Below are 26453 nucleotides of genomic sequence, written 5' to 3' on the forward strand. Positions count from 1 at the left end.
CCTACTTCCTCCTGGCGTGGTCCCAGTTAACTTCAGATCTCTGGATCCTACACACGGTGGAGTATGGATACCACCTCCAATTTGTTCCAACCCTGTCCCTCTTCAGGGACCCCTCTCACGAGCAATTCCTCTTACAAGAGGTGCAGATGCCGATGGACGAAAGGGGCGCAAGGGGTTTTACTCTCGTTATTCCCTAATCCCCAAGTCGAACGGAGGTCTCAGACCTATCCTAGACCTGCACGGACTGAACCAGTTATGGTAAGGTTGAAGTTCCGCATGGTATCCCTGGGAACCATTATCCCGTCCTTGGATCCTGGAGACTGGTATGCCGCCCTCGATATGAAGGATGCGTACTTTCACATCGCCATCTTCCCACCGCACAGGAGATACCTCCGCTTTCTAGCCAACCATCAGTACTTCCAGTTTACGGTCCTGCTGTTTGGCCTTTCTGCAGCCCCACGGGTATTGACCAAGTGTATGGCCGTAGTCGCCGCCTACCGCCACCGACGTCGGATATGCGTTTTTCCGTATCTGGACGTTTGGCTTATCCAAGGAGACTCCGAGACACAAATCACTCAGCATATGGGCATCGTCAAGGACCTATTCACACGTCTAGGCCTGATGATCACTATAGAAAAATCCACTCTGGTTCCCATGCAGAAGTTAGACTTCATAGGAGCTATCCTGGACTGCAATCTAGCTGGAGCCTGCTTACCACAGCCGCGGTTTCAGGCCATGGCAACAGTCATCCGAGGTCTGCAGAGTTTCCCAACGACCTCGGCTCGCACTTGTCTGTCTCCTGGGTCCCATGATTGCCTGCAAGTTTATAACCAAACACGCCTCTCCAAGTTTGGCTTAACTCAGTGTACCGCCCGGACAGGGACCCAATGGTCACGATGAGCACCCTAGGCTCCCTAGAATGGTGGCTAACTCCCTCCCTGGTGTGGGCAGGGATGCCGTTCCATCCGCCCCAGACCTCAATGTCCCTAACGACGGACGCATTATCTCTCGGCTGGGGTGCTCACCTCGGTCACCTTCGACCTTAAGGCCTTTGGTCTTCTCAGGAGCTGGCATTCCACATAAATGTCCAAAAATGAGAGCAGTCCACCTGGCTTGCCAGAGGTTCCAGCAGCAGCTGCGAGGCCATGGTGTCTCAGTGTTTACAGGCAACACAACGGCTATGTGCTACATAAACAACCAGGGAGGGACATGGTCCTCCCCCTTTTGTCAGGAGGCCATCCATCTCTGGGACTTTTGCATAGCCCACTCGATAAATCTGGTAGTGTCCTTTCTCCTAGGCGTTCGGAACGCCTTGGCGCATCGACTCAGCAGGTCTTTCCTGTCTCACGAGTGGTCGATCTACCCCGATGTGATGCATTCTGTTTTCCAGAGGTGGGGATTTTTCCCCAAATAGACCTGATCGCTTACCGCGAGAACAGGAAATGCCAGAAACGTACCTGGCCCAGTGGAAGTGTTTCTCCTACAGGTGCGAAATGCTTGATCTTACTCCTACTGAGGTCTCGATCCCCTCTATTTTGGACTACCTCTGACTACCTCTGGCCTAAAACAGCAGGGCCTAGCGGTGTCATCACTGAGGGTACACTTGGCAGCCATCTATGTGCCTTCCACCCAGGCTAAGGTGGTCGTTCCATGTTCTCTTACTCTATGGTTTTCAAGGTTCCTCAAGGGCTTGGAGCGCTTATACCTTCAAGTACGCCGCCCAGCCCCAGTCTGGGACCTCAACCTGGTTTTAACCGGACTTATGTCTCCCCCATTCGAGCCATTAGCGACCTGCTCGCTGCTATACCCGTCTTGGAAGACAGCTTTCCTCGTAGCCATTACATCGGCCAGACGAGCCTCCGAGCTCAGGGCTCTTACGGTGGTTCTGCCGTACACTATGTTCCACAAAGACAAGGTGCAGTTACGACCACACCCGGCTTTCCTCCCTAAGGTGGTTTCGGCCTTTCATGTTAACCACACTCAACGCAATGGGAGCAACAATTGCATTCCCTGGATGTCCGTAGAGCGCTCGCATTTTATATTGAACGGACAAAACCATTTCGTAGAATGCCCCAACTCTCTGTCGCGGTAGCAGACCGAAGGATAGGCCTACCTGTTTCCTCTCAGAGGATCTTATCTTGGGTGATGGCATGCATCTGCACTTGTTAGGATTTGGCTCATATTTCCCCAAGCCACATCACCGTGCATTCTACCAGGGCTCAGGCTTCATCTGCTGCCTTGCTGGCTCGTGTACCTATCCACGAGATCTGTCGCGCAGCTCCATGGTCCTCGGCCCATACCTTTGCTTCGCATTATGCTCTGGTTCAACAGTCAAGAGATGCTGCAGCCTCTAGCTCAGCAGTTTTACATTCTGCCACATTTCACTCCGACCCCACTGCCTACGGTAAGGCTTGGGAATCACCTAACTGGAATGGATATGAGCAGGCACTCGAAGAAGAAAAGACGGTTACTCACCTTTGCAACTGTTGTTCTTAGAGATGTGTTGCTCATATCCATTCCAAACCCACCCTCCTTCCCCTCTGTCGGAGTAGCCGGCAAGAAGGAACTGAAGGGTGGCTGGGTCGGCAGGGGTATATATCAGACGCCATAGCGGCGCCACTCCAGGGGGTGCCCAGCCAACCCACCGAGTGTTGCTAGGGTAAAAATCTTCCGACGAATGTGCGTGCGGCGCGCACACACCTAACTGGAATGGATATGAGCAACACATCTCGAAGAACAACAATTACAAAGGTGAGTAACCGTCTTTTTCACTGACCCCAGAAATTAGAAGAGGAGAACAAACTATGCTGTGTAGGTTGCTGTAATGGTACATTTTAATTCATACTTAAATTGAGAAGTATGATGTCACTTAACGAGGTAGGTTGTTTCATTTTTAACTCTAAACTTAGCAGCATTTCAGAGTTCTAATTTGTGCACAACTGATTGGAGCCAAATGTTCTCTTTATAGGAAAGTTCTAAGAGCACTTTCCATCTGCCCCCATCCTGCTCTCATAAGCAGAAAGTTGACAGTGTATTCTACACATGATGTATTTTGTCTCTGGTGTTACAGTAGTAGGAACTAACCTACCAGTATAGAACAAGTTATTCAATTTTACCTTGGCCTTGTAGTAGAACTGAAATGGCTAAACTCCTTTGCTACCTATAACTACTCCATTATTACAGGCCAAAAAAAAACAAACACAAAGAACCTGAATAAATCTGTTTGAATAAGCCAATTTTGGAGGTAAGTATAGTTCGCTGAATCATCTTAATATTATTATTTTGGGGCAGACTTCATGTGTGTTTTCTAAATGCATATGAAATATGCTGTTACTGGCATGCAGTGCGCACACAACCCTAGTAGGACTGGATACAAAAATGACACTACATAGAGGGGAAAAATCTTCTCCAAAAAGATACGTTAGTTTCTCTTATGAAGAGGGATAGTGATGATTAACTTCTTCCCAGGAAGTGAGCAAACAGGTGTGTTTTTTATTTTGTTTTTGTTTTTTAAGTTGAGTTTAAAAAAAAAGTTGAGGCACGAAAAACGTGTTGTCTCCCAGAGCTGCCCTGAATCATCCTTATGTTGCTAAGAGAAGTGGTGAGATGCCAGATCACAAAGTAGTTACAGAATCAGTTCCTTGTTAGAAAATTGCTTCTGCTTTTAAAAAGTTAAAAGCCAATTGTTAGGTTTCAAGTCTTTCTTCAGTTCCTGGCTATATGAAATCCACCTGTAAAATATAATCGGCCGGGTTAATGACAAGGAAAAGGGCTTCTGGTTTACCTGTTTTAGAGAAGCAATGCAATGAGTCTGGTGGTAAATGCAGGCAAAGTGGTGATAGTTAAGATGGCCAGAAACATCACAAGGCAGATTTGACCTGAGTTTATTATTTTCAGCATACTCCTGTCACCTCTGGAGTAATAAATCTTGCTTGTCTTGGTTTAATATTGGCTTTCTACTCCCCCAAGGTTGTAACGCAAAAGAAATTTCACCGTTAGGATTGCTTTTTGGCCTGCATCTCAAGTGTGTAGAAAGGGCCAATAATCTTTTGTATCAGTCTTTTGTGACTATTTATGCGTTTGTTATTTGAGAAAGAGGCACAGGGAAAAGGATCAAGCTTCCCATGTCGCCTCCTGCCTCTTTTGTGTACTGTCCTTGTAGAAGACGCAAGGATATTGATGGAAATATGGATAACTAAAGAAATTACAAAAGAATTTAAAAAGTGCTTACAGATACTACAATCTACATGCTGCAAGGTTAGTGAAAGTTATAAAAAACAGTATAGATGAACCTAGAACATTTTTATTTAAAATACATATACTAAAGTAAGTGTGACTTTTTTACCATTAGTTGAGGGCTTACTGTCTGCTGAGGAAGCATTTAATTTCTCCTACTAGGGTCCTGACCCAGGATTCATTGAAATCAATTTGGGAATCTTTCCATTTTGGTTCAGACACTAGATGTGTGTTTTCTCAGATTGAATCTGTTTTCCAGATAACATGACAACTTAAAAAAACAAAACCTTGAGTTTACAGTGCTCTTCATTTCTGTTTACACGTGAGTGACAGGACTGGGGATTCAGGAAACCCGAGTTCTCTATTCCTGGCTCTACCACAGATTTCCTGTGTTATCTGGGGCAAGCTGCTTAACCTCTCTGTAACTCATGTTGTGAATCTGGAAAATTGGCAAAGGGGTGGGGCTAGAGAGGATTGGGAACATTTACCCACCCCAGAAGGTGTTGAGGCTGAATTTGTTTGTTGTTAGAGCCCTTGGAAATTTTCAGATGGTAGGTGCTAGGGAAATGCAAACTATTAGTAGTAGTAATTCTGATGTTAAAGCAAAGGAACTTTTAACATAAACGTACTCTTCCTTCTGGTATGATGATGTTTGTTGGTTTGGTATTAAAAAAAAAAAAAAAAATCTACTGCCAGACGCCCTTTAGCTTCTTGGTTTATTAGTAAAGTTTCCCCTGTTTATTCTGGAGTTACCCCTTTCTCATGCCTAATAATTACTGTAATACTTGTTGGGTGCTCACAAGAACCCCATGTCAAAATTCTGTTGCCAAAATGAATGTAGCTCCTCCTTGTCTCTGTAGTTCACCCCTCTTTGGAAACTGCTGAATACTACCTTGTTCCCAGTACTTTTATCTGCTGGGCTTAGATATAAGCCTTCTGGAGAAGTGTGTGTCACTTTTTTTTTTTTTTTTTTTTTTTTAAATTCTTTAGACAAGTGAAAGCACCCATCCAAAGGCACTAGGTGCTTTTGACATACATTTAAAAAAAAAAATCAAGTGGCAAGTGCTGTTTCCTCATCTCCCCACATCCTTTGTTCTGTGTTTGTGTATATTAGGGGTGTTTAGTTTGGAGTATATGTTTAAAATGGGAGAAACAAGTGTAGATTTCTGGTTCTTCACAGTCTTCTGTGACAGACACCACTGATATTGCCAATGCATCATGGTGACTCTTGGAATGGCTTTAAATATTATACCATGTACTTGTATTTAAAAAGTCTACATTGAGATCATTTACCCCTCAAGCTGCCCCCATTCTTCTTGATAGTATTATTTATTTCCGCTCATTTAATGAATCTACTGAAATATTGTTCACTGGCCACAGGAGATGAAGTCTTTGGGTGATTTCCAAACCCACATCTGAAAACAGCTTAACTTCCGAATGTGCTTCAATTTATTGTTTAGCATGGAAATAAGGGCAAGATTCCTTAAATCTCTGTTCCTGAAAACTTGTAAATAAAGGCTATTATTTATTCTGACTTTCAGCTCAGTGAAAATTGAGTTTAGCTACTTCTCAAATAGCTGGCGATCTAGAGGACTGATTTACAACAGCTAAAGTTTATTGTAGTCTGTCTTTTATATTATAGCCACTGTCCACATGGACAGGGACAGAAGTTTGTCTTTCAAATCTACTACATTGCTTAGGGACCACTGTTAAATGACACAAACTGCTTTCTATACCAATTCACCATGTACCCAACATGCTGTTCTCACTGCACTTGAAGCCAGAAAGAGATTTTTGGAACAGACACTGGCATGCAAAGGAAAACTGTCAATTCAGGATACTGTCAGGCTGGTGCATTAACTTTCTGCACCAGTGTTTTAATTTGCTATTCTTTAGGTAGTAAACTAATAACAAACTTCTGACAATTGAAGACACCAGAGAGTGTCAACAACCCAATTTATTTGTCATGCCTGCCCTTTTCCTTCAACTGTTGAGTGTGTTGCAATACTGAGCGTAGAAAATAGCAGCCATAGAGAAATTGGCTTCTTTATCCTGAGCTAACGAAAGATTCATAAAGTGCCTTGTGATTACCAGTTTTCTTATATGTGCCATGCCCTGGGTCTATAGCTTAGTATGTCTAGTGGATTAGGTCCGTTTTGGAGACTGGGCAGAATAGTTAACAGTAAGGTCTTGCTTTTAGTCACCACTGTCTTCTGTATCGATAATTTATACGAATAGAGCCTAGCCATGTTGAAGACTGAAGTCTCGTCTCCGATGTTTCTAACTCTTGACATACTAAAGTAGGTCTTGTGGTGATTTTTTAAATCAAGATTGTGAATTACTTCATAATTATACTAGATTAATTCACTGTTTCATTGTTCTGCTTAATTTTGACTGAATTAAAATTACGTAACAAGCGTATTTACAATAGGATGAGCTAAAAGGCAGTAAAACTGTAAGATGCTCAGCAGTTTCTGCACACTCATGTCTTACATTTACAATACATTTAATGCCAAAAGGCTTCTCATCTACAATTTGCTAAGAAGTAAAATAGCCAGTTGCTAGTCTGAGTCTGAGCTGTTGTCATAGCAACAATCTCTAATGGATAGGTTGATCATATTTAGCTTTTGCAGCCAAAGAGCACTGTTTAAACATCAGTATGACAGATTTGCAGCATCTTTGTTTACATATAAATGGTGGTGGTGGTGGTAGGCTTTGGTCTTAATTTAAAATGTTTTATTGTACATGTGTGCTGTTAAATTTAACTGATCTACTTTAATCAAACAGGACTTTTGGGAACTTTGAACTCACAATATTTGTGATTCAAGATTTAAAACCACTTTTGAAAGAGCTAAAAAGAAGTCTCAGTGCATTAAATGGTAAACTGCTTGACTGATTTTTACACCAAGAGTGTTGACAGCAATTATGTCAGCCTGGGCAAATACTGTTAAAGGTGGACTCTTTGGGATTTCTTGTGGATGCTACATACTGTATAGATTAGTGGATTATTGCATTTAAAAAGTGAACCTTGAGTTTTGTATTTGATCAGTTAACATCTGGAAAATCTATCATTGGATTCCAACATAAAAAAGTGCTGTCTCCATAGTCATTGACTGTAGTGGTGCTCCTGTTATCTTGAAGTAGTCTTCGTAGCTTTTGATCTTTTACGGAATAGTTAATATCTGAATTTGAACACCGTTCTCTTGGTTTCTAGGTTCAGTTACTCATTTGTTGCTAGAATTGTTGTCCACATCACTCTTCTACGAAGGAATGATTTAAACTTGAATCATTTTGGCTATCAGTGTGCAACCAAGGGTAGAACATGAAACTTAAAATATTTACTGCTAAATAGTTTGTGGTGCTTTCTTGGCCTTGTTATCTCTAAATTCTTTGTATTTGTTTGCATCCAACTAGGAGTAATAGAAGTCTCTCAATGGATTTATTGACATATCTGAGTTGGGCACTTCATGGAAGAAATAAATAGGGAATATCAATTTAAAGAAGAGTTCTGATCAGATCAAGACTTAAAAATCTACCTTCCAGTATTTGAACACTTCTTTGCCAGAGTTATTAGTTAAAATGTACCATAGCAACAGGAGAGCAAACTACTATGTTAGGTTTGTGTGTTCTTCGCTTCAAATGACCCAGATCAGTTGTCATTAAATATCTTTCTGGACTGGATGGTGCAGGGAAATGGAGTCTTTTTAATCTTCCAAAAACTTTTTTCAAATCCAGCCCAGATTAGTTAGTGACCAAAAGACTTATGTAGCTGGTTGACCTATATGAAGTCAGTTGGTGATGAACCATCTCCAGATGCAAGATGTCAAAAACATCTTGCAGTTGACACTATTGTTGGTATGCACAATAGAGAAGCTAGCAACTGTGAACAGGTGTGGATGTTAGCTATTCCTAGAAGTGACCTGCTCCAGATTAAGGTTTTGAAATATGTTGGGGCAATGGAGTAGTTTGTACTGTCACTACCTGTAGTTTCTGTGGAGGCAGAACTTCAGCTATCCCTGCTGTTAGTCTGGCATACTTCAGACACTCAAGTAACTGGTCGTTTGGAGTTTTATTTCTACTTCTAGATAGCTTCTTTATAAATGCAACATAAATGGATTAAAGAGTTAATAGAATACTGACCTGTGTAAATAGGTTTTTTCCTGTTCATAATTACTGTCCATTTCTGTATTTCAGGCAAAGTCGTGCATTTGTCACATGTGTGGTGCCCACCTGAACAGACTCCACTCTTGCCTCTATTGTGTCTTCTTTGGCTGTTTTACAAAGAAACATATTCATGAGCACGCAAAGACAAAACGACACAACTTGGGTGAGCCATCCTTCTGGAATCCCTCAGTAGTCCTTGTAACCCAATGTTTGGTGGTCTGTTTTTGGTTTGGTTTTGTCCCCCACCCCATCCCCCGGGCTTCAGTCTATGTGGCTATACCACTAACTAGCTTCTTAAACGGGAAGGTCCATCTAATGTTTACATTGACTAGGTCTTTTGCACTACTCTAAACTCAGTGTACTAGTGTAGCTTAAACTCTCATTGTTGCCACATAAATGCATTCCTTATTATAATTTAACTTTTCATGCTTGCAACTTGTTATTTCAATTGATGTTTCTGACTAAAAGGATGAAGAAAAAATTGAAGGGAAAAAACCCCTGCAGTAACTGTTCTTGGTTTTTAAGTTTAAAAAGCAATGTTTGTTTTTTAATTGGTATTTCAGTTTTTATCTTAAATTTTTTACTAGCTAATATAAATGTGTGATCTTCTTCTAATATTTTGAAAAACAAAATTTCAAATCGATATTTATCATAACTTTCACAGTGAAAATTAGTGTGGTTATGTTCAGAAAAAATAGTCTCTCAGATTAAAAACAAAACAGGTTTCTGCCCTTCTGTCCTTACGTGATTTAGTCATGTAGTTAGATTAACAACAAGAAAATTGTTCAGCTGCTGTCAGAAGTGTAAAGCTGATAGTAGAAGAGCTTTCTCTCATTCTACTTCAACAGCATCAGCAAAATGCCCATGAAGCTCAAATTCTGCAGTCTTCGCTGTTGAATAATCTAGAAAACTAAAAATCCACTCTTATTTTTGGATAACAAGTTGTGTTTATAATCATGGTAGTTAAGAATGTGTTTGATTTTGTAAATCGAGTGAGTGAATGTGACATTGGAACATCAAGATCAAACTTTTCAGGGTTAGTTTCCTAACTATAACCGCTCTCAAAAATAATCTTCTGTGGGCTCTTTCCCAGATGAAAAAGCATAATTTTTGACTAAAAGTATTGGATTCCACATGCCAAACAACACTTAAACCATTTGAGCAAAACTTTATGAAAAAGTGAGGCAGTGGAAAATCAGTTTTTTAGAAGCTTTAACCTGAAGTTTCTGTGAATTTGGCATATTTAAGATCGGTTTTCAACCCTATATTTTCCCCTTTTATGAACATGGGCAGAAAGAAAGAAAATTATAGGGATGAAGGTAATGTAGGTAGTTCATGAGGGTCCATGCACTGCCCTAAAAATGATTTGCTGCCCTCTTTCAAGACCTGGTGATCTCCACTACTAAGATTCTAGTTATATTGGATTGTGAAGTTTCTGCTGGTTTCCCTGCACCATAATTAGTTATTCTGTTGGAGGTGTGCATCACACTGACATACTATGCTCCTGAAGCAGGACTACTCAAAAAGAGGTCCTTTGCCTTATATTTACCTGATTAACACAACCTGACTAATTGACGCTGAGTGTTGAACCTCAGTATCTAGATTTCAGCAGACTAGTACAATGAATGACCAGCTGCTTTTGGGCAAAGGTAAGAAAAATGCGGATTTATTTTATATATAAAAAAATAAAATAAAATCTGGGACTTTCATGTTGTGCACCAGCAAAACTGGTGCAAGTCTTACTGATTCTGACATTTTCTGTTTGCAAACTGAACTTTTTTTAAGAGGAAAAGAGAACATTGAATTCTCCTGTATCCTTAGTGGCATTTCTATATTTATCAGAAGAGCACAGCTTTTTGTTTAAAATAGAAGATAATTCTACTTATAAATTTATTTTTCATAACTGTCCTTATCCTTTAGGATTTAAGTACTTTTCTTCAAGATTTAGGGAGTAGAGATTAGCTGTGGAGGCATGCAAAATGTGCTAACACCCTTGCATAAAAACATGTATAATATATGTAATTATGTCACGAGACTGTAGTTTTGAGTCAGCTGACATTATAAGGAAATAAAGTTAAGCTAGAATTGCACTGTGCCCCACAGATGGAGAGAACTTCTTCGTTGTAAATAATGGGTTTAAAAAAATATTTTGAATGTTTATGTATTTACTGTTAAATACTTTTTTTATTGAACCAACATCTGTTCGTGAGAGACACAAGCTTTAGAGCTTACACAGAGCTCTCAAGGTGACCTGAACAGGAGCTCTGCGTAAGTGTGAAAACTTCTCTCTTCAACAGAAGTTGGTCCAATAAAAGGTATTACCTCACCCACCTTGTCTCTCTTATATCCTGGGACCAACACAAGTACAACAACAAGGTATGCAACATGTATTTGTTACATTGGTTTTTTCCACCTTCTGCCTTACTGCCTACAGCATTGTCAAATACTCACCCCTGTGAGGATTTTGCAAATGATGTCATTTTCTCATATAATGGCTTATTATGCAAATACCCTACCTGTATGTTTAATAAAACTATTGATCTGATTGATGTAAATGTTGTTGAAAGGAGTAACTGGAGGTGGTTAAAAATGTGAAGCCGACGTGGTTGAATTATCCATTGTAAACCTTTGTTATGCATGGATCTGACACTGGATCCATGTCTAGATTTTTTTATTTAGGGTTTTCTGTGCTCGTACGCGTGACATACCTATTTCAAGATTTTAAATTAACAGCTTAATTTTACTGGTGGTAGAATTACAGGCTTGTAAAATAATTGAAACTGAGAATATTTCCTATAACACAATCCCATGAACAACTCTTAAAAATAATTTTACAAATGGTATCCCAAGATAACTAAAATGTCTTTAAAATGCTTTATGGCAAATTACTATATAAGGTTAATAATTAAAGGAGAAGGAAATTAAAATGTACAGGCAATGGAGGAAAGAAGTTTTTTGCTAAGATTCTAATTCAGATAATAAGGCAGAGGGACAGACACTTGATGGCTGTTCCAGAGGGTGGGAGCTATGCAGGATAAAGGCTTGAGTATCGGTATGGTGAGATGATGTAAAGGGACAGAAGAATTTAGGAAACTCTTCCTAAAGGATTAGCGTGGGACTCCTGGGGTGGACTGGAGCAACTCCATGAGTTATTTAATTAAAAAAAAAATCTACATGCAGATCTAGAAGACACAGACAGACAATAATTAATTGACCATCTAGAGTTTTGACGTCAGTCTTTTACAAAAATAAAACAATGTGGCTTTCTTTTCTTAAAGTCAAAACTGATAGAATCAAGCTAGAAAGAGCTATTTGATTAGGACCATCACCTCTGGGCACAAAAATAAGATCTTGTAAGGGTCTGTATGTAATGCGATAAACAAAATATACTGGAATCTGCAAGAGTTATCTCAAATTTTTAAAAGGAAAGCATAAATTAGGATCATATATGAGAATCACATCCCCAAGTTCAATAGGAATGAGCTACATTTACAAGAGTAAAGAAGATACTTCATTCTGCAAACATCAGATTCATTCATTCACCTCTACCTGACGACTTTTCAACTATTTTATAAACAGAATGTTTTTCTCTTCCCCTCCAGCAAACGATCAAGTATTGAACACTCAGTGACAGAACAATCTACGAGTTCTAAAAACCAAACTGTGACTTACAAAAAAACAAAACATTTCATTTTAAAAATAAATTTTCTTCCTCTTCATCCTTATCTCCCTTCTTACTATAAAATGCCAAGCATATGCTTGGAGAGAGTGAGAGTGGGAGGAGAGAGAGAGAGTGCGTGTGTATGTGGTGGTGCCCACAGTCCTTTAGAACTTGAGAGTTTAAGTGTGGGTTGACAGAGACTTTAAGTTCCCCCAAACCCTAAAAGAACCAAGAATAGTAATTCAGAAACTGGGCCAAACTTCTTGCAGGGACACTTTGTTTTGGTCGCACAGCAACGTCCATAATAGGCTCCTGGTCCGTGAGTGGGATGCCTGGGTGCTATAGTAATACTACTAATAATTAATAAACTGCATACTGTGTATTGAATCATAGAAGATTAGGGTTGGAGGGACCTCAGGAGGTCATCTAGTCCCACCCCCTGCTCAAAGCAGGAACACCACCAACTAAATCATGCCAGCCAGGGCTTTGTCAAGCTGGGCCTTAACCTCTAAGGATGGAGATTCCGCCACCTCCCTAGCTAACCCATTCCACTGCGTCACGACTCTCCTAGTGAAATAGTGTTTCCTAATATCCAGCCTAGACCTACCCCACTGCAACTTGAGACCATTGCTGCTTGTTCTGCCATCTGCCACCACTGAGAACAGCCTAACTCTATTCTCTTTGGAACCCCACTTCAGGTAGTTGAAGGCTGCTATCAAATCCCGCCTCACTTTTCTCTTCTGCAGACTAAATAAGGCCAGTTCCCTCGGCCTCTCCTCATAAATCATGTGCCCCAGCCCCCTAATCATTTTTGTTGCCATTTGCTGAACACTCTCCAATTTGTCCATATTCTCTCTGTAGTGGGGGGCCAAAAACTGGACAAAATACTCCAGATGTTGCCTCACCAGTGCCAAGTAGAGGGGAATAATCACTTCCCTCAGTCTGTTGGCAGTGCTCCTACTAATGCAGCCCAATGTGCCGTTAGCCTTCTTGGCAACAAGGGCATGCTGCTGACTCATATCCAGCTTCTCGTCCGCTGTAATCCCCAGGTCCGTTTCTGCAGAACTGCCGCTTAGCCAGTCAGTCCCCAGCCTGAAGCAGTGCCTGGGGTTCTTCCATCCGAAGTGTAAGACTCTGTATTTGTCCTTGTTGAACCTCATCAGATTTCTTTTGGCCCAATCCTCCAATTTCTCTAGGTAACTCTGGGCCTTATCCCTACCCTCCAGCATATATACTTCTCCCTATATCTTAGTATAGTGCACAAACTTGCTGAGGGTACAATCCATCCCATCATCCAGATCATTAATGAAGATCTTGAACAAAACCGGCCCCAGGACCGACCCGTGGGGCACTCCTCTTGATACCAGCTGCCAACTAGACATCGTGCTGTTGATCAGTACCCATTGAGCCTGACAATCTAGCCACCATATGGTCCATTCTATCCATGTATCAAAAACTTTGCTAAAGTCAAGATATATCACGTCCACTGTTTTCCCCATATCCACAGAGCCAGTTATCTCATCACTGAAGGCAATCAAGTTGGTCAGGCATGACTTGCCCTTGATGAATCCATGTTGACTGTTCCTGATCACCTTCCTCTCCAAGTGCTTCAAAATGGATTCCTTGATTTTATTTTTTATTTTTTTTTTTTTCACCCCTCTCCCCAGGGACTGAGGTGAGGCTGACTGGTCTTTAGTTCCCCGGATTCTCCCTCTTCCCTTTTTTTAACGATGGGCACTATATTTGCCTTTTTCCAATCGTCCAGGACCTCTCCCAATCACCACGACTTTTCAACGATAATGGCCAATGGCTCTGCAATTACATCAGCCAACTCCCTCAGTACCCTTGGATGCATTAGATCCGGACCCATGGACTTGTGCCTGTCCAGCTTTTATAGTCCTTAACCTGCTCTTTCACCACTGAGGGCTGCTCACCTCCTCCCCATTCTGTGGTGCCCTGTGCAGCAGTCTGGGAGCTGACCTTGTCTGTGAAGACCAGGGCAAAAAAGCTTTGAGTACTTCAGCTTTTTCCGCATCATCTGTCACTAGTTTTCCCCTCCCCCCATTCAGTAAGGGTCCCACGGTTTCCCTGACCACCACCTTTTTGCTAACATACCAGTATAACCCTTCTTGTTACTCTTTAAATCTCTTGCTGGCTGCAGCTCCAATTGACCCATTTTGCTAATTCACATGGACACAAATTATAGCTACAGTCTTTACTAATAGAATAGGTAATTTATTCTGATATTATCATGGAACAAATGTGTCTTATAAAAGCTAGAAAGACACATTTGAATTTGATACAGAATTTGAACAATGGCAGCACATACTTTATGCCAGGGGTCAGCAACCTTTCAGAAGTTGTGTGCTGAGTCTTCATTTATTCACTCTCTAATTTAAGGTCTCGCATGCCAGTAATACATTTTAATGTTTTTCAAAGGTCTCTTTCTATAAGTCTATAATAGATAACTAAACTATTGTTGTATGTAAAGTAAATAAGGTTTCAAAATATTTAAGAAGCTTCATTTAAAATTAAATTCAATTTAAAATGCAGAGCCTCCCGGACCGGTGGCCAAGACCCAGGCAGTGGGAGTGCCACTGAAAATCAGTTCATGTGCCATCTTCAGCCCCTGTGCCATAGGTTGCCTGCCCCTGCTCTATGCAGTACCATGGACATCTTGGTTGAGAAATGATGTCATGTCTTCCCCCGTTTACTTTGATAAGACGAACAAGACAAGAATGTTCACATTTATCTTTGCTGTTTTGACGTAATGTTAGAACCATTTATTACTTAAGTAAGATTTCGCATACTTGGGTAAATACCTATATTTATCTGGGTATGAACATTCCAATTTACTTAAAAAAAAAAAAAAGGCAAAAGATAAGTAGTGAAATGCTGATTTAACAGATAAAAGCAGATTTCATTAGATGGGGCCCATCGTGTGTCTCTTGTGAGAAGAAATTTATGAAAAATAGACATGTTTACCCAGAGTCTTTAATAAACATTTCCTAGTAGATTTGAATACATATTTTTATTAAATAGAATTTAAGGATTTTATATAGCAAATTTTATTCTTGGAGATCAAGGGGGCTTTGTTTTTCCCACATTAAATGTTATGTTTAATAAGGGCACTTAGAATATTTAACTAAACTGGAAATAAGATATTACAGTTGTAATTTCATTCAAATTGAGAAGTGTTTTGCATATCAAACCTATTTAGGAGACTTGCTGTGTTGTAAAAACCAATATCTTGAAAGGATTAGGAAACCTCTACAAATCTGGAAAAGTATTTTAAAGGGGGAAAATAAAGCAAAATAAATACCCTTTACTGTGGCTGTCTACCACTAGTCCATAACCCTAATTTTCCTATAAGAAAGAATAGTTCAGTATATTAAAAACGGCACAAAAAACTATTTCATTGTTAAGGTTTCCTTACAGAAAATAGCTTTATTTATTTTGAAAATGAAGAAAGCAATAATATCAAGGTGTCATATCCCTTATTATTTGCAGGTAGAATACTTTTAATGAAATAACATCGTTATATAATCAAAAATTGATCCATGTTGTTAAAAACCAGGAGAATGTTTTTATATTTCAGCATGGTGTAAAGTATTAAAAATATAAAAATAGCTTATGCACCATACCAAAAGTGTGAAAAAAGCTAGAACATTTCCAGTTGCGCAGGACTCTTCAAAAGTATATGAAAACCTTCACACACTAACAAGTAATGCCCTTGGAAAATTGTACATAAATTATATGTATCAGCATATTTTATGACTTATGATTTTAATATCAAATATTTATGCTTTTATTTAAAAAGAACATTATGTCCAATTGTGTATACATTCACTATTTTCAGAACCAAAGTTGGCTCAAATTTGGTTTTGTAATGTAAGTTATTTTTCATGTAGATATTTCTTGAGATGATGATATGCCTCTTGGTAAAATGGGATAGGCAGATTAATAAAACATGGAAGCATGTAGCAGTTTTTCTTGACCTTGTAAAAACTATTCTCTAAACCACTGAACGCACAGCAACTATCTCTACTTATATTATGTGGAAGCTATTACCTGCCTATGGAACAAATTGCATTTTGCTTCCTAGAAGACAAGGCAACTTTTGAAGACAAATAGTTCTGTGTACTGATTACTTCCGAAATCAGCATATTGATTTACTATTTCTTACTGAAGAAAGTTGGTTTAAAATACTAGATTGTTCATATCTATCTCATTTCTTCATTTACGCAGCTGTTGTAGAGAAGATTAATTTAGGCCCTAGAAGTCCCATGTATATTTTAAAAAGGGGTGCTGGAACGAGGGATACTGGGGGGTGCAGTAGTACCCTCTGGCTTGAAGTAGTTTCCATCATATACAGGGTTTACAGTTTTGTTCAATGGCTTTCAACACCCCCACACTAAAATTGTTCCAACACCATTGATTGTAAATTACTTTTTGTAACAGCAATCAAATTTATAAACAAAATTGTAAAATGAGGGCAATATGGAAATGTGTATCTGATTAATTTGATGCTACTAGTCTTTTGTTGATTGAAGTGGTTGTAATTCTGTGTGAAGATATGCAGGAAGTTCAGTGTTCACTGAAACTTGAAAGCTGGGATATAGGAAAACGCTAGAGAAGAGAGTTGCTATAGAATGAGGGGAGAAAGACAGAACTACAGTAAGGGTGTGTTTAAGGCATTTGAGGTAGCATTTTAGGCCAGGATGCTACAATAATAGACATATTTACTGCCATGAGAGAGAGAAAAAGAGGTTCAGAGTCAGGGGTGATGCCAGATTTAGAGAGTAAAAGAAGAGGTAGAGGGGATAGAATTGTGCTTGAGGACTCTCTTGTTGACCAAGAGAAGCATATCAGTCTGTCAGGGTGTACAAGGTTTAATCTGAGAGAATTTCAAGGTCTGTGATGAGCCCAGGATTAGATAACTACCCTCAGGGCTGCAGTACAGATTGTTGTAATAATCTATATGTAAAGGTTTGTATATGTCTTTTGTGTACGATAAACTCAGAACTGCAATGCTAAAATGCTAAATGAAGGATATCGATAATTTACTTGCCTGAATTTTTTAAGATTTTTTTATAGGTACATGTAAATATTTTATATATTGAAAATGTCTTAATGTTCGAGAAGAGCGATGATATTAAACTCTTTTTAAAAGGCACTGTGTGTCTAACAAATTGCTGCTGATCTATCTGATTTTTTGGGAAATAGAAACCTTTCAGGTCTGTGGTGCAGAATGCTAAAGGTGTCGGTATCCAGAATAACTAAGTATATCTTCTGTTAGTTTTGTAAGACACACAATCTAGAAATGAGCTGGGGTAGAAGTTGCTTTTAGGGCACACTCTGCCCAAAGGACGTAGACTGCAAAAGGGGGAGAGCTGAGTTTAACACACACCAGAATTTACAGAATTGTGTGGTTAATCAGCAGTATATTATTCCCATTAAGGATTCTGTTGCTGTTGTATACAATGGCACAATCATATGCAAACATCTTACGTGTAAAGACATTTGAACACGTTAAAAATTCAGAGGGCACGACAGGCTTGTTGGCTTTTAAATTCTGAAGACTACTTTTTTTAAAAATGCCATTTTCAGTGTTTAGTGTGGATTTCATCTGTAATTGCAAATGTAAAAAAAACCTTTCACCTGGGTCTGAGAACTGACAAAAGAGGGTTTCCAGTAATGTCTCTAACAAAAGGGAAGGAAGAGAGAAATTAGTTTTGATCAATACTGAAAATATCAAATATCAAACTAAGGGCTAGTACCTCTCTCAAGCGGTAATTGGAATTTTCTGTTGCTTTGGCATTCTGATTAACCCTCTGTGGGGATAGAGGTTTTGAATTCTAGAACCATAAATTTGAAGGAAAAATTATATTTTTTAAGTGTGTGGAAAAGCTTATAAAAGATCAGAAGAAGAGCAGGGAGGGTAATGAGTAGTATACACCTCTACCTCGATATAACACTGTCCTCGGGAGCCAAAAAATCGTACTGTGTTATAGGTGAAACCGCGTTATATCAAATTTGCTTTGATCCACCAGAATGTGCAGCCCAGCCCCCACCCCCCCAGAGCACTGTTTCACCGTGTTATATCCGAATTCGTGTTATATCGGGGTGGAGGTGTAGTGTGTTAATTCTTTACCTTCTGATCATGGCTATAATCATATGTGAAAATAAATCTGGTTTCAACTTACTGTTTTGTGGCTATTTCTCTATATCAGAGTACCACAATGTAATTTTTGGTGCAAGTGGCAGTCTACACAAAGGCTCAGGACTTGGAGAATAGCTGAAGAGCTAAGTCTGATGTCAGGACCGAGGCAGAGGCAGCCTGTCTCAGGGTGCATGGCTGGCCTCTCCTCTTCTGGGCCTGGTTGCCCTCCATAAATCCAGGGAGACTTCAGCTCTGTGCAACACAGGTATCCTTTATTCTTTAAGCATTTTCCCATCACCAATGTCCAATTATATACAGTCCTTACAGGTTTCTCGCCTACCGCAGGCTGGGTTAGTAACCAGCTAGAGGGCTTCCACCGCCCTGTGAAAGAAATAATAGTTCAAATCTGTGGCTATGCGTCACTGGTTAATGACACCATATTTTGGACAATGAATTTAATGTTGTAAAAGCTAAGCTGCTTCAAAGGATTATTTCAATATAGAACTGTAAGAACTGTTACTGTTCCAGAAGTCTTCAAACAGACTGGACTAAAGAAATAAGCTACAAAAAATGTAAAGGCTTTTGAAACCAAGCCCATGGTTTGGACGAGGTATTTTGTTTTTAAAATTCTAAGGTGGGCACTAGGCAGGCAGTGGCAGCAGCAAGTGGTGAGGGGGCTGGGCCAGTGTGACCCAGGTGTCCCTCGGCCTTCCCTGGCCTATTATACCCTCCACCCATGGTTCAATCCCAGGTACAGCAGTTTGAAGACTTAGGTTTTTTTCATAAGCTGTAGGCCCAGTGATAGTTTTTTGGCAAAGGCTGAAAAACATTGTTCCCCAAACTCCTATCTCAAATTATGTGGCAAAACAGTTGTCCTGCTTGTGTGGACAGGGTCAGCTGTGTAGCAGTTGTAAAGTTTCATACTCCATTTAGATTATCGTGTAGCTGTAGACCTAGGGAGCGCCTCAGTCTGCTTTATTGGATTTTGTTCCAACCATTTAATTCCACAATTCTTAATATAGTCAGACTGACTAGAGGAAGGCGAGTTTTTCTGTAGAGAGAGAAACAGGTTTGTCATATTTCTGAAAGCATCACTATAGCCTATTTAAAAAAAAAAAAAAAAAAAGAGAACTTGAGGGACAATGCTTGTTTGACATGAGGAGGGGAGGAATTGGCCTGCTAAACCCAGGGTTGTGAGTTCAATCCTTGAGGAGACCATTTAGGGAACTGGGGTAAAAATCTGTCTGGGGATTGGTCCTGCTCTGAGCAGAAGGTTGGACTAGATGACTTCCTGAGGTCCCTTCCAACCCTGATATTCTATGATCTATGAATAACAGCTGTGTAGCACTGACATACTCATAAGTGAACAGTTGCTATAGCAATGAGGTGTGTGTGTGTGTTCATGTGGGAGTTTGAGCATTTCAAAAACAAAACGTTTTTTAAAAATGTGTGGGTTTTTTTTGTTTTTGGAAGATGCTGAAGGTGTGTTTGTTGTAACTCCTGTTGCTTTTTACCTTGCAACTTCATTGTAAATCAAAGCAATCTTAATTAGATATATATTTTTTAAATGCTGTTAATAGAATTTGAAGGATGGATGATATTGTAATTTTAGTATTGTCAATTTAATCACTCTGGTAATAGCCTGGGGGCAGTATTGAGCTTCCAAGTAGGTTGTTAACTTGCAAATGATGATGGAAATTTGCAACCCCCCCATCCCTGTGGGTGGTGTGAGAAACCTTGCTTCTCACCTCTCTATGCCAACAGAACACCCGCCATATTTTAACATGTAGGCTGGGGTGGGGAACGTGGAAAAGAAGGCCATAAAAAGTTTTACTTACCTTTTGATTATCATGAAGAAGATTCGTGGTTCAATTGATACACCAGGTGGATCTGTCTACAAGTTTGATTCCTTTTATGACTTACTGTGCTAAAGGTCTGAGGTTCACTCAGTCAACCTGAGAATTCTTAGCAATGATGCAAAGTGTTTCCAAGCCTCTCAGCAGCGAGTAGGGAAACAGGAAGAAGGCCAGTATGTGCCTATCATTGTCCTAATACACCAGATCCTCAAAACGTGGGGTGAAGTTTGGAATGTCCTTCCCAATGGATGTCAGAGCATTGTTATTCAGGAGGCTGTTAAAAATAACACCTTAGGTGAGTTTCGGGGCATGTTATTAGACTAAGCATATTTTGTGAATAGGTTACCATAATTAAGGCTACGATTTAGTCACAGGTCTTTTTAGTAAAAGTCACAGACAGGTCACAGCCAAAAAGTCAAAGACAGCGACCTCTCCGTGACTTTTACTAAATACCCCATACTAAATCTTAGATGCTGGAGGGGGAGGGTGCTCTGGTGGTTTGCTGCTGCTCCTGAGGGTGGGGGGCAGCCCAGGGCCCTGCCACCACTGCCGCTCCTGGGTGGGGATGCCCTGGGGCCCTGCCGCCACTGCTCTGGGCCGGGGGGCAGCCCGGGGCCCCACTACTGCTGCCGTTCCTCCAGGCGGGGGTGACCTAGGGTTCCGCTGCTGACTGCTGCTCCAGTGTAGCACCCGGGACCAGTTGCCTCGGGTCGCCAGAGCAGCAGCCGGTGCGGTTGGCCTCAGGACCGCCCCTGTGGCTCAGGCAGCCCTGGGGTCAGCCACACCAGCCACTCCAGCTGCAGAAGTCACAGAGGTCATGAAAAGTCATAGAATCCATGACCTCTGCAAAAGACTCACCATTAACCATAACTAATCTTTTTGTCTTTCCTGTCTAACAATACTAGAGGCTCTTAATAGAATGAGAAGGCATTCATTTTGTTAGTGGTGTTATTTTGGTTCTCTCATGAGTTTATCAAAGTTATATGAGAACTCGGACCACAGAAATATGAACATTATGGCTTTTGTTCTTACAATGGATGTGGAGAGAGCTACATTTTCATATTTCATGGTTAGAAATAGCCAAGACCCTACATAAAGTTGATAGCTGCTTGACTTAATTTATAAAGGGGAGATTTTACAAAGGAGAGATCCATGGCTCATGCCCACATTAAAATTTTGATAGCTCCTTCTAGCGGGATGGACCCATATATGCAATGAGTTGCCAAGGGAAATAAGTTTTTTAAGGAATTGATATGGGCTCAAATTATTTTTCTGAGGGGAAAGTTCTTTTTATATTAGTGTCCTCTTTGTGCTAGGTACTTTTCAAACATTTAAGAAGGACAACAAGCTCACAATGTTAGCTTTGTTTTCCATGCAGGTTATATCAGAGAAGCATGTCTCCATATTTTTATGCTATATTAATGATGCCCATCCTTTAATGTAGTACTTTAAACACCAGAGGGAAATAGAATGCAGATAATGGTGTTTTGAACAGGGATGTTGGAGGAGTAGGTTTGTTTCAATGCTACCTTTAACTATATTTGTTCCTCTTGAGTCTGAAAGGCACAGGCTATACAAATGCATTTGAAGCTTCCAAGAAAAATGAATATAGTTAATCATAGAACGATTGAGGTCTGTGGTACAATAAAATATATGATACGATATTTTTGGCAATGCCTACAGTGACCCAAAAAGTTTAGGGAAAAATGATGAAAATTTTCCTGGTTTAAAAGTGAAATGTGTTATAGATTTGTAACACATTGTGATTTGGGGTTGAAAACCACTCTTGAAGCCTGTTTAGGTTGGTGGGTTTCCTTGTCTGTTTGGGGGGCGGGGGGGGGGGTTGTGTTTTTGTTTTTTTGCTTGCAAGGTAAGTTTTTTTCATTATTATGGAGTTGCTCAGCAAAAAACCCTCTCAGATGTATATCACCCAAACTGAGTATGTATCAAACACATTTTTGAGGCTATGGTAAAGCATAATGGGAGGAGAAAAGCATATAATTGGGGACAGAGGTGTGGTTACATCTATACATCATAAAAGTGTCAGTAAATTTTCAGTTCCATCTCTGTTGGGCCTGATCCCTCACTGAGCTCTCTTCATTAAAGGCCAGAGTAACATGTTTTCACCCCATTATGCAAATATTCATAATTAGTTTGCAAATCACACTTTTAATATTCATTTTTTCTCATCTGTGTTTCATTATTTTACTATCTGCTTAAAAACAAATAACTTTCCAAGAGGCATTCCCTGACATAAACCTGAATGTTATCTTGCTGTGTATATTATGCAGTACATGAATATAAATAGTACTTAGCAACAAAAATTAAGTGGTCACGGTTGATTTGCAGGAACATACACTGAAACTGGAATGATAAAGATTAGTTAGCACAGCCCCCTGGTGAAAAGATAACACACCTTTCTGTGAAGTGGTCCACGTCGAGTTGTACAGAACCAGTTTTGTTGAGTTGCAGTCAAGTATCGTGTGAACTGAATGCATGGAAAGACTTAGCAGAATGAGATCCACTGACTCTGAAGTGGTCACCTTTGCTTTTTTACATATTGCAACCTAACTCCCACAGTCTCCCTGTTTCTCCGCTTAAACATTGTCACGGGGACATTGGCAGATTCATTTGGCAAAACAAAAAACTCACGCCAGAATGCAACACTTTTGTTGGCCCAAAGAGGAAAATGGGGGAGGCAGGATTGGCCTCCCTAAATGTAATACTTATGGTTGCCAAGCCTCCAGGATTGTCCTGGAGTCTCCAAGAATTAAATATTAATATTTAATTAAAGGTTATGTCATGTGATGAAATCTCCAGGAATACATCCAACCAAAAATGGCAACCCTATTGACCTCTCAGCTGCTTTCCTTCAGACATCTCCAGAACTTGGGGGGAGGCGGGGGACACAGGAATGTTCTGGGACGGGAGGTGTGGTGGGGCCTGGGCCAGCCTCCCCAGGGGGTGGGGAGAGAGCCCCACCACACCCGGCTTTGCCACCAGCCCAGCTCTACCCTCGCTCCCTCTCCGCCCCCAGGCCAGCTCCACTTCTAACCCGAGCACCTTCCCCCATCCTCAGTTCTGCCCCCAGCTCCACTGTCAGCCCAGACTCCTCTGCTGAGGAAGCCTTGGCTGTACATTTAATGCAGGGGACAGGACCAGGGGAACGACCGATTCCATTACTTTTAAAGGGCTGGGGGGTGCAACAGGAAAAGTTTGGGAACCACTTCTCTAAACTATTATGAATTGTGTACATAAAGGTGTGCTAGGAGATCAAGTTGAGGATCTTGTCAAATGTAGTATTATCAAGTTGGGCCTTTTGTTCTAAGGGGAAAAATGTTAGTATGGAAGATATAAAAAATGCTATATGTTGGAAAGTTCCTCCTTTTCTATATATTAAAATTCTGTACCTTGCCTGTGCTATTCCGAGTAAAACTGAATTTAAGTGTGTAGCTATCCCTTTTGCAACTCATCTAATAGCACTATCAAAGGCTTTGTTTTGCATACTTACTGTTTTTTTAGTTGTATTCTACAAAAATAACAATTTACGGGACACATGGGAGAATAGTCTGTGTATTACATTCACGATAAAATAACATTGTGATAAAATAACCATATGGGGAGGAGGACATATTCCTCTATAGGATTTACAATATTACTCTTTTCTTTGTCCATGCAGTCAGCTCCACATACTTTCTGCCCCTTCTGTTGGAAGGTCTGTGGCCCGTGCAAATGACTTCTGCACATATGGTGGAGTAGAAGATTAACAAAAACTGTATACAATATAAACACAAAAAGCACTAATTGATAGTTTGCTGTATTTTTGAAAACAAAATATGTATTGGTTTTATTTGAAAATTAAGCGGCAGCCAAAGAACAAATTGTCTGATATCTAAGAAGAAACAAGTTTTAAAGTATCAAGGGGTAACCGTGTTAGTCTGTATCCACAAAAACAATGAGGAGTCCGTTGGCATCTTAAAAACTAACAAATTTATTTGGGCAAAAACCACTTCAGATGCATGGAGTGAAAATTAGTTTTAAAGTATTTTTGATGCTTCAGATCCTGCTGTTATAATGATCAGGGCCCAGAAACAGTTGGTATGTACCCATACATTATCCCAACACCTTTCTGACCCTGCTAACATCTCTCCACCCTTGTCAGTACCAGCTGGCCACTGGTGCAAAACTTCAACACTGCAGCTGTCTGAGACTGCATAGGTCAATTGCTTTCATGCTCTTACTAGCATGTGCCAGTAGAGGGAGCCTCACCAGAGCCACTTACAAGTAAGCATGGGTCGTTTTTGTGAGGAAGCCGCAGTATTCGGAGCTGCTACAAGTATTATTTTCTGCTCTGGTGGAGGGCTGGTTGCAGTAGCAATAGCAGCAGTAGGAGGAGGTGGTGGTGGTACTGGAGGAATGGACTGTGTTTAGGAAAGGAGAGCTTGGTGCCTGCCTGCAAGTAGCTTGGAAGCACCAGAGCATTCCCTGAAGCTACTGGAGTAGTAGCAGATAAACAGGAGAAGCAGTCCAGGAAGAGTAGAGTGCACCCTAGCAAGGAACCTGAGGCACTGATGCACCCAGCTAGGTTCCAGACTGAAATAAGATATTCTATCTAGGTGCTTTAGTAGTGGGTGGAGCTGTGGTGGTGGACAGAGCTTTAGAAAAAATAGATGGTTTTACTCTCCAGTCTGGCCACTGATGATTTGATGCAACAAAAACCAATTTTTTTCATTGGGAGGAAGGGAACAAAAACTTTAATACACCCTTTTTACAAATGCTTGAAAGAAGTACTAAAAAGTAATGCTAAAATACTATGCTGTTGATGTGCATACATAGATTCAGCTAATGCTAATTAATGAGTTGTGTGCTTTAAGGGAATAGACTTTTTAACTGCTAAGAGTGTGAAATCATTGCAGTTAAAATAGCATTAAGCTCTAGTTTTTGATTATGTATATAAAAGTAGTCTGACCTCATTGGGATCTGTAATGGAGACATTTATGTCACAATGCCTTTGATGTGTACACTGGCAGCTGAAGAAATATGTAGCAAGAGAACTCACGTGGTTTAACAGTGTAGGCTATAAGTATTCGTTCCAATGGAAATAGCTTAGTTTATTTCCATAGGGTTAGGGTAGGCAGATAAATTAATGTGTAAAAAAGCGTCATAGCAAGTAAGTTGAAAACCACAAGCTCATTTAGAATCTTAAATTATTTGCCAATTAAAACTTTTTATGGAAGATAAATTCCATTATCTTTAATAGTAATATAACTTCCTGTCCTTCCATTCTCTTGTAATGAAGCATGTATGTTTGAGCTGTTTCCTTGGTACTTGATATAATTTACCCCAAATCTATCATCTTGTTAATGATATAAAGTATTGGAGTATATACAACAGACTTTGTACTATGCACATAGGGATTCTGAAGGAGGACTTGTCTTTAAGAGCTCTTAATCAAGCATTGGAACAATTATGAAATTCTTCCAGCTGGTGGTTCTGTTGTCCTTTGTTTATTATTCCATAGATTTCCTTCTTACTCTGCTCTGAATGAGGAGTGTCTCTTCAGTATGGATGTCTCCTACAGGATTCCCTACTGACTTTGGCACCCAGCTGTGTAGAATCAGATTGTTGACAAATATATAACTGCGCAAACACTCTATGCAGTACATGACTATTGGCTCTAAAGATAGTTTGAATATATAGTAAAAGCGGTGCTCTAGAAACCTGCTCTTCTGGTATCTCCCAATACAAATCTTCAACAGGGTTGCCAGGTGTCCGGTTTTCCAACAGAACATCCAGTTGAAAAGGGACTTTGGTGGCTCCAGTCAGCACTACTGACGGGGGCCATTAAAAGTCAGGTTGGTGTGGCATCAGCAGGTTCCCTACCTGGCTCCACATGGCTCTCTGGAATTGGCAACATGTCCCTGCTTCTCATAGGTGGAGGAATGGCCACGGGGGCTGTATGCGCTAACCCGGCCTTCCTCGAGCACTGGCTCCACAGCTCCCTTTGGCCTGGAACTGTGGCCAGTGGGAGCTGTGGGGGCTGCACCCATGGGCGGAGGCAGCATGCAGAGCTGCCTGGCTGCGCCTCCACCTAGGAGCAGCGGAGACATGTTGTCACTTGCAAGTAGCTGCCCGAGGTGAGTCGCCCGGATCCAGCGCCCCAATCTCCTGCTCTGAGCCCCTTCCCACATCCAAACTCCCTCCCAGAGCCCACGCCCCGCACCCTTCCTGTGCCCCAGCCCTAAGCCACCTCCCACACCCAAACTCCCTCCCTCCATTGGTAAGTATAACTCTCAGTTAACTGGAATTTTTGACTGTCGCTCCCCCATTCCCCCAACATCCCGGATAACAACGCTTTTCCTGTTGTTAGTGT

General features: G+C 40.6%; 1 protein-coding gene across 2 annotated transcripts in view; it reads left to right on the top strand.

Moving 5' to 3' along the window:
- Window positions 1–26453, top strand: part of USP22 (ubiquitin specific peptidase 22) — a 170112-nt gene that overhangs the window by 68132 nt on the left and 75527 nt on the right. For both annotated transcript variants that reach the window (XM_030577272.1, XM_030577271.1), the window contains exon 2: window positions 8431–8563. In XM_030577272.1, the coding sequence (XP_030433132.1) occupies window positions 8431–8563 (133 nt within the window). The remainder of the gene's footprint in view (window positions 1–8430; window positions 8564–26453) is intronic.

The sequence above is a fragment of the Gopherus evgoodei genome, chromosome 10 (assembly GCF_007399415.2).
Source record: "Gopherus evgoodei ecotype Sinaloan lineage chromosome 10, rGopEvg1_v1.p, whole genome shotgun sequence".
NCBI classification, from domain to species: domain Eukaryota; kingdom Metazoa; phylum Chordata; order Testudines; family Testudinidae; genus Gopherus; species Gopherus evgoodei.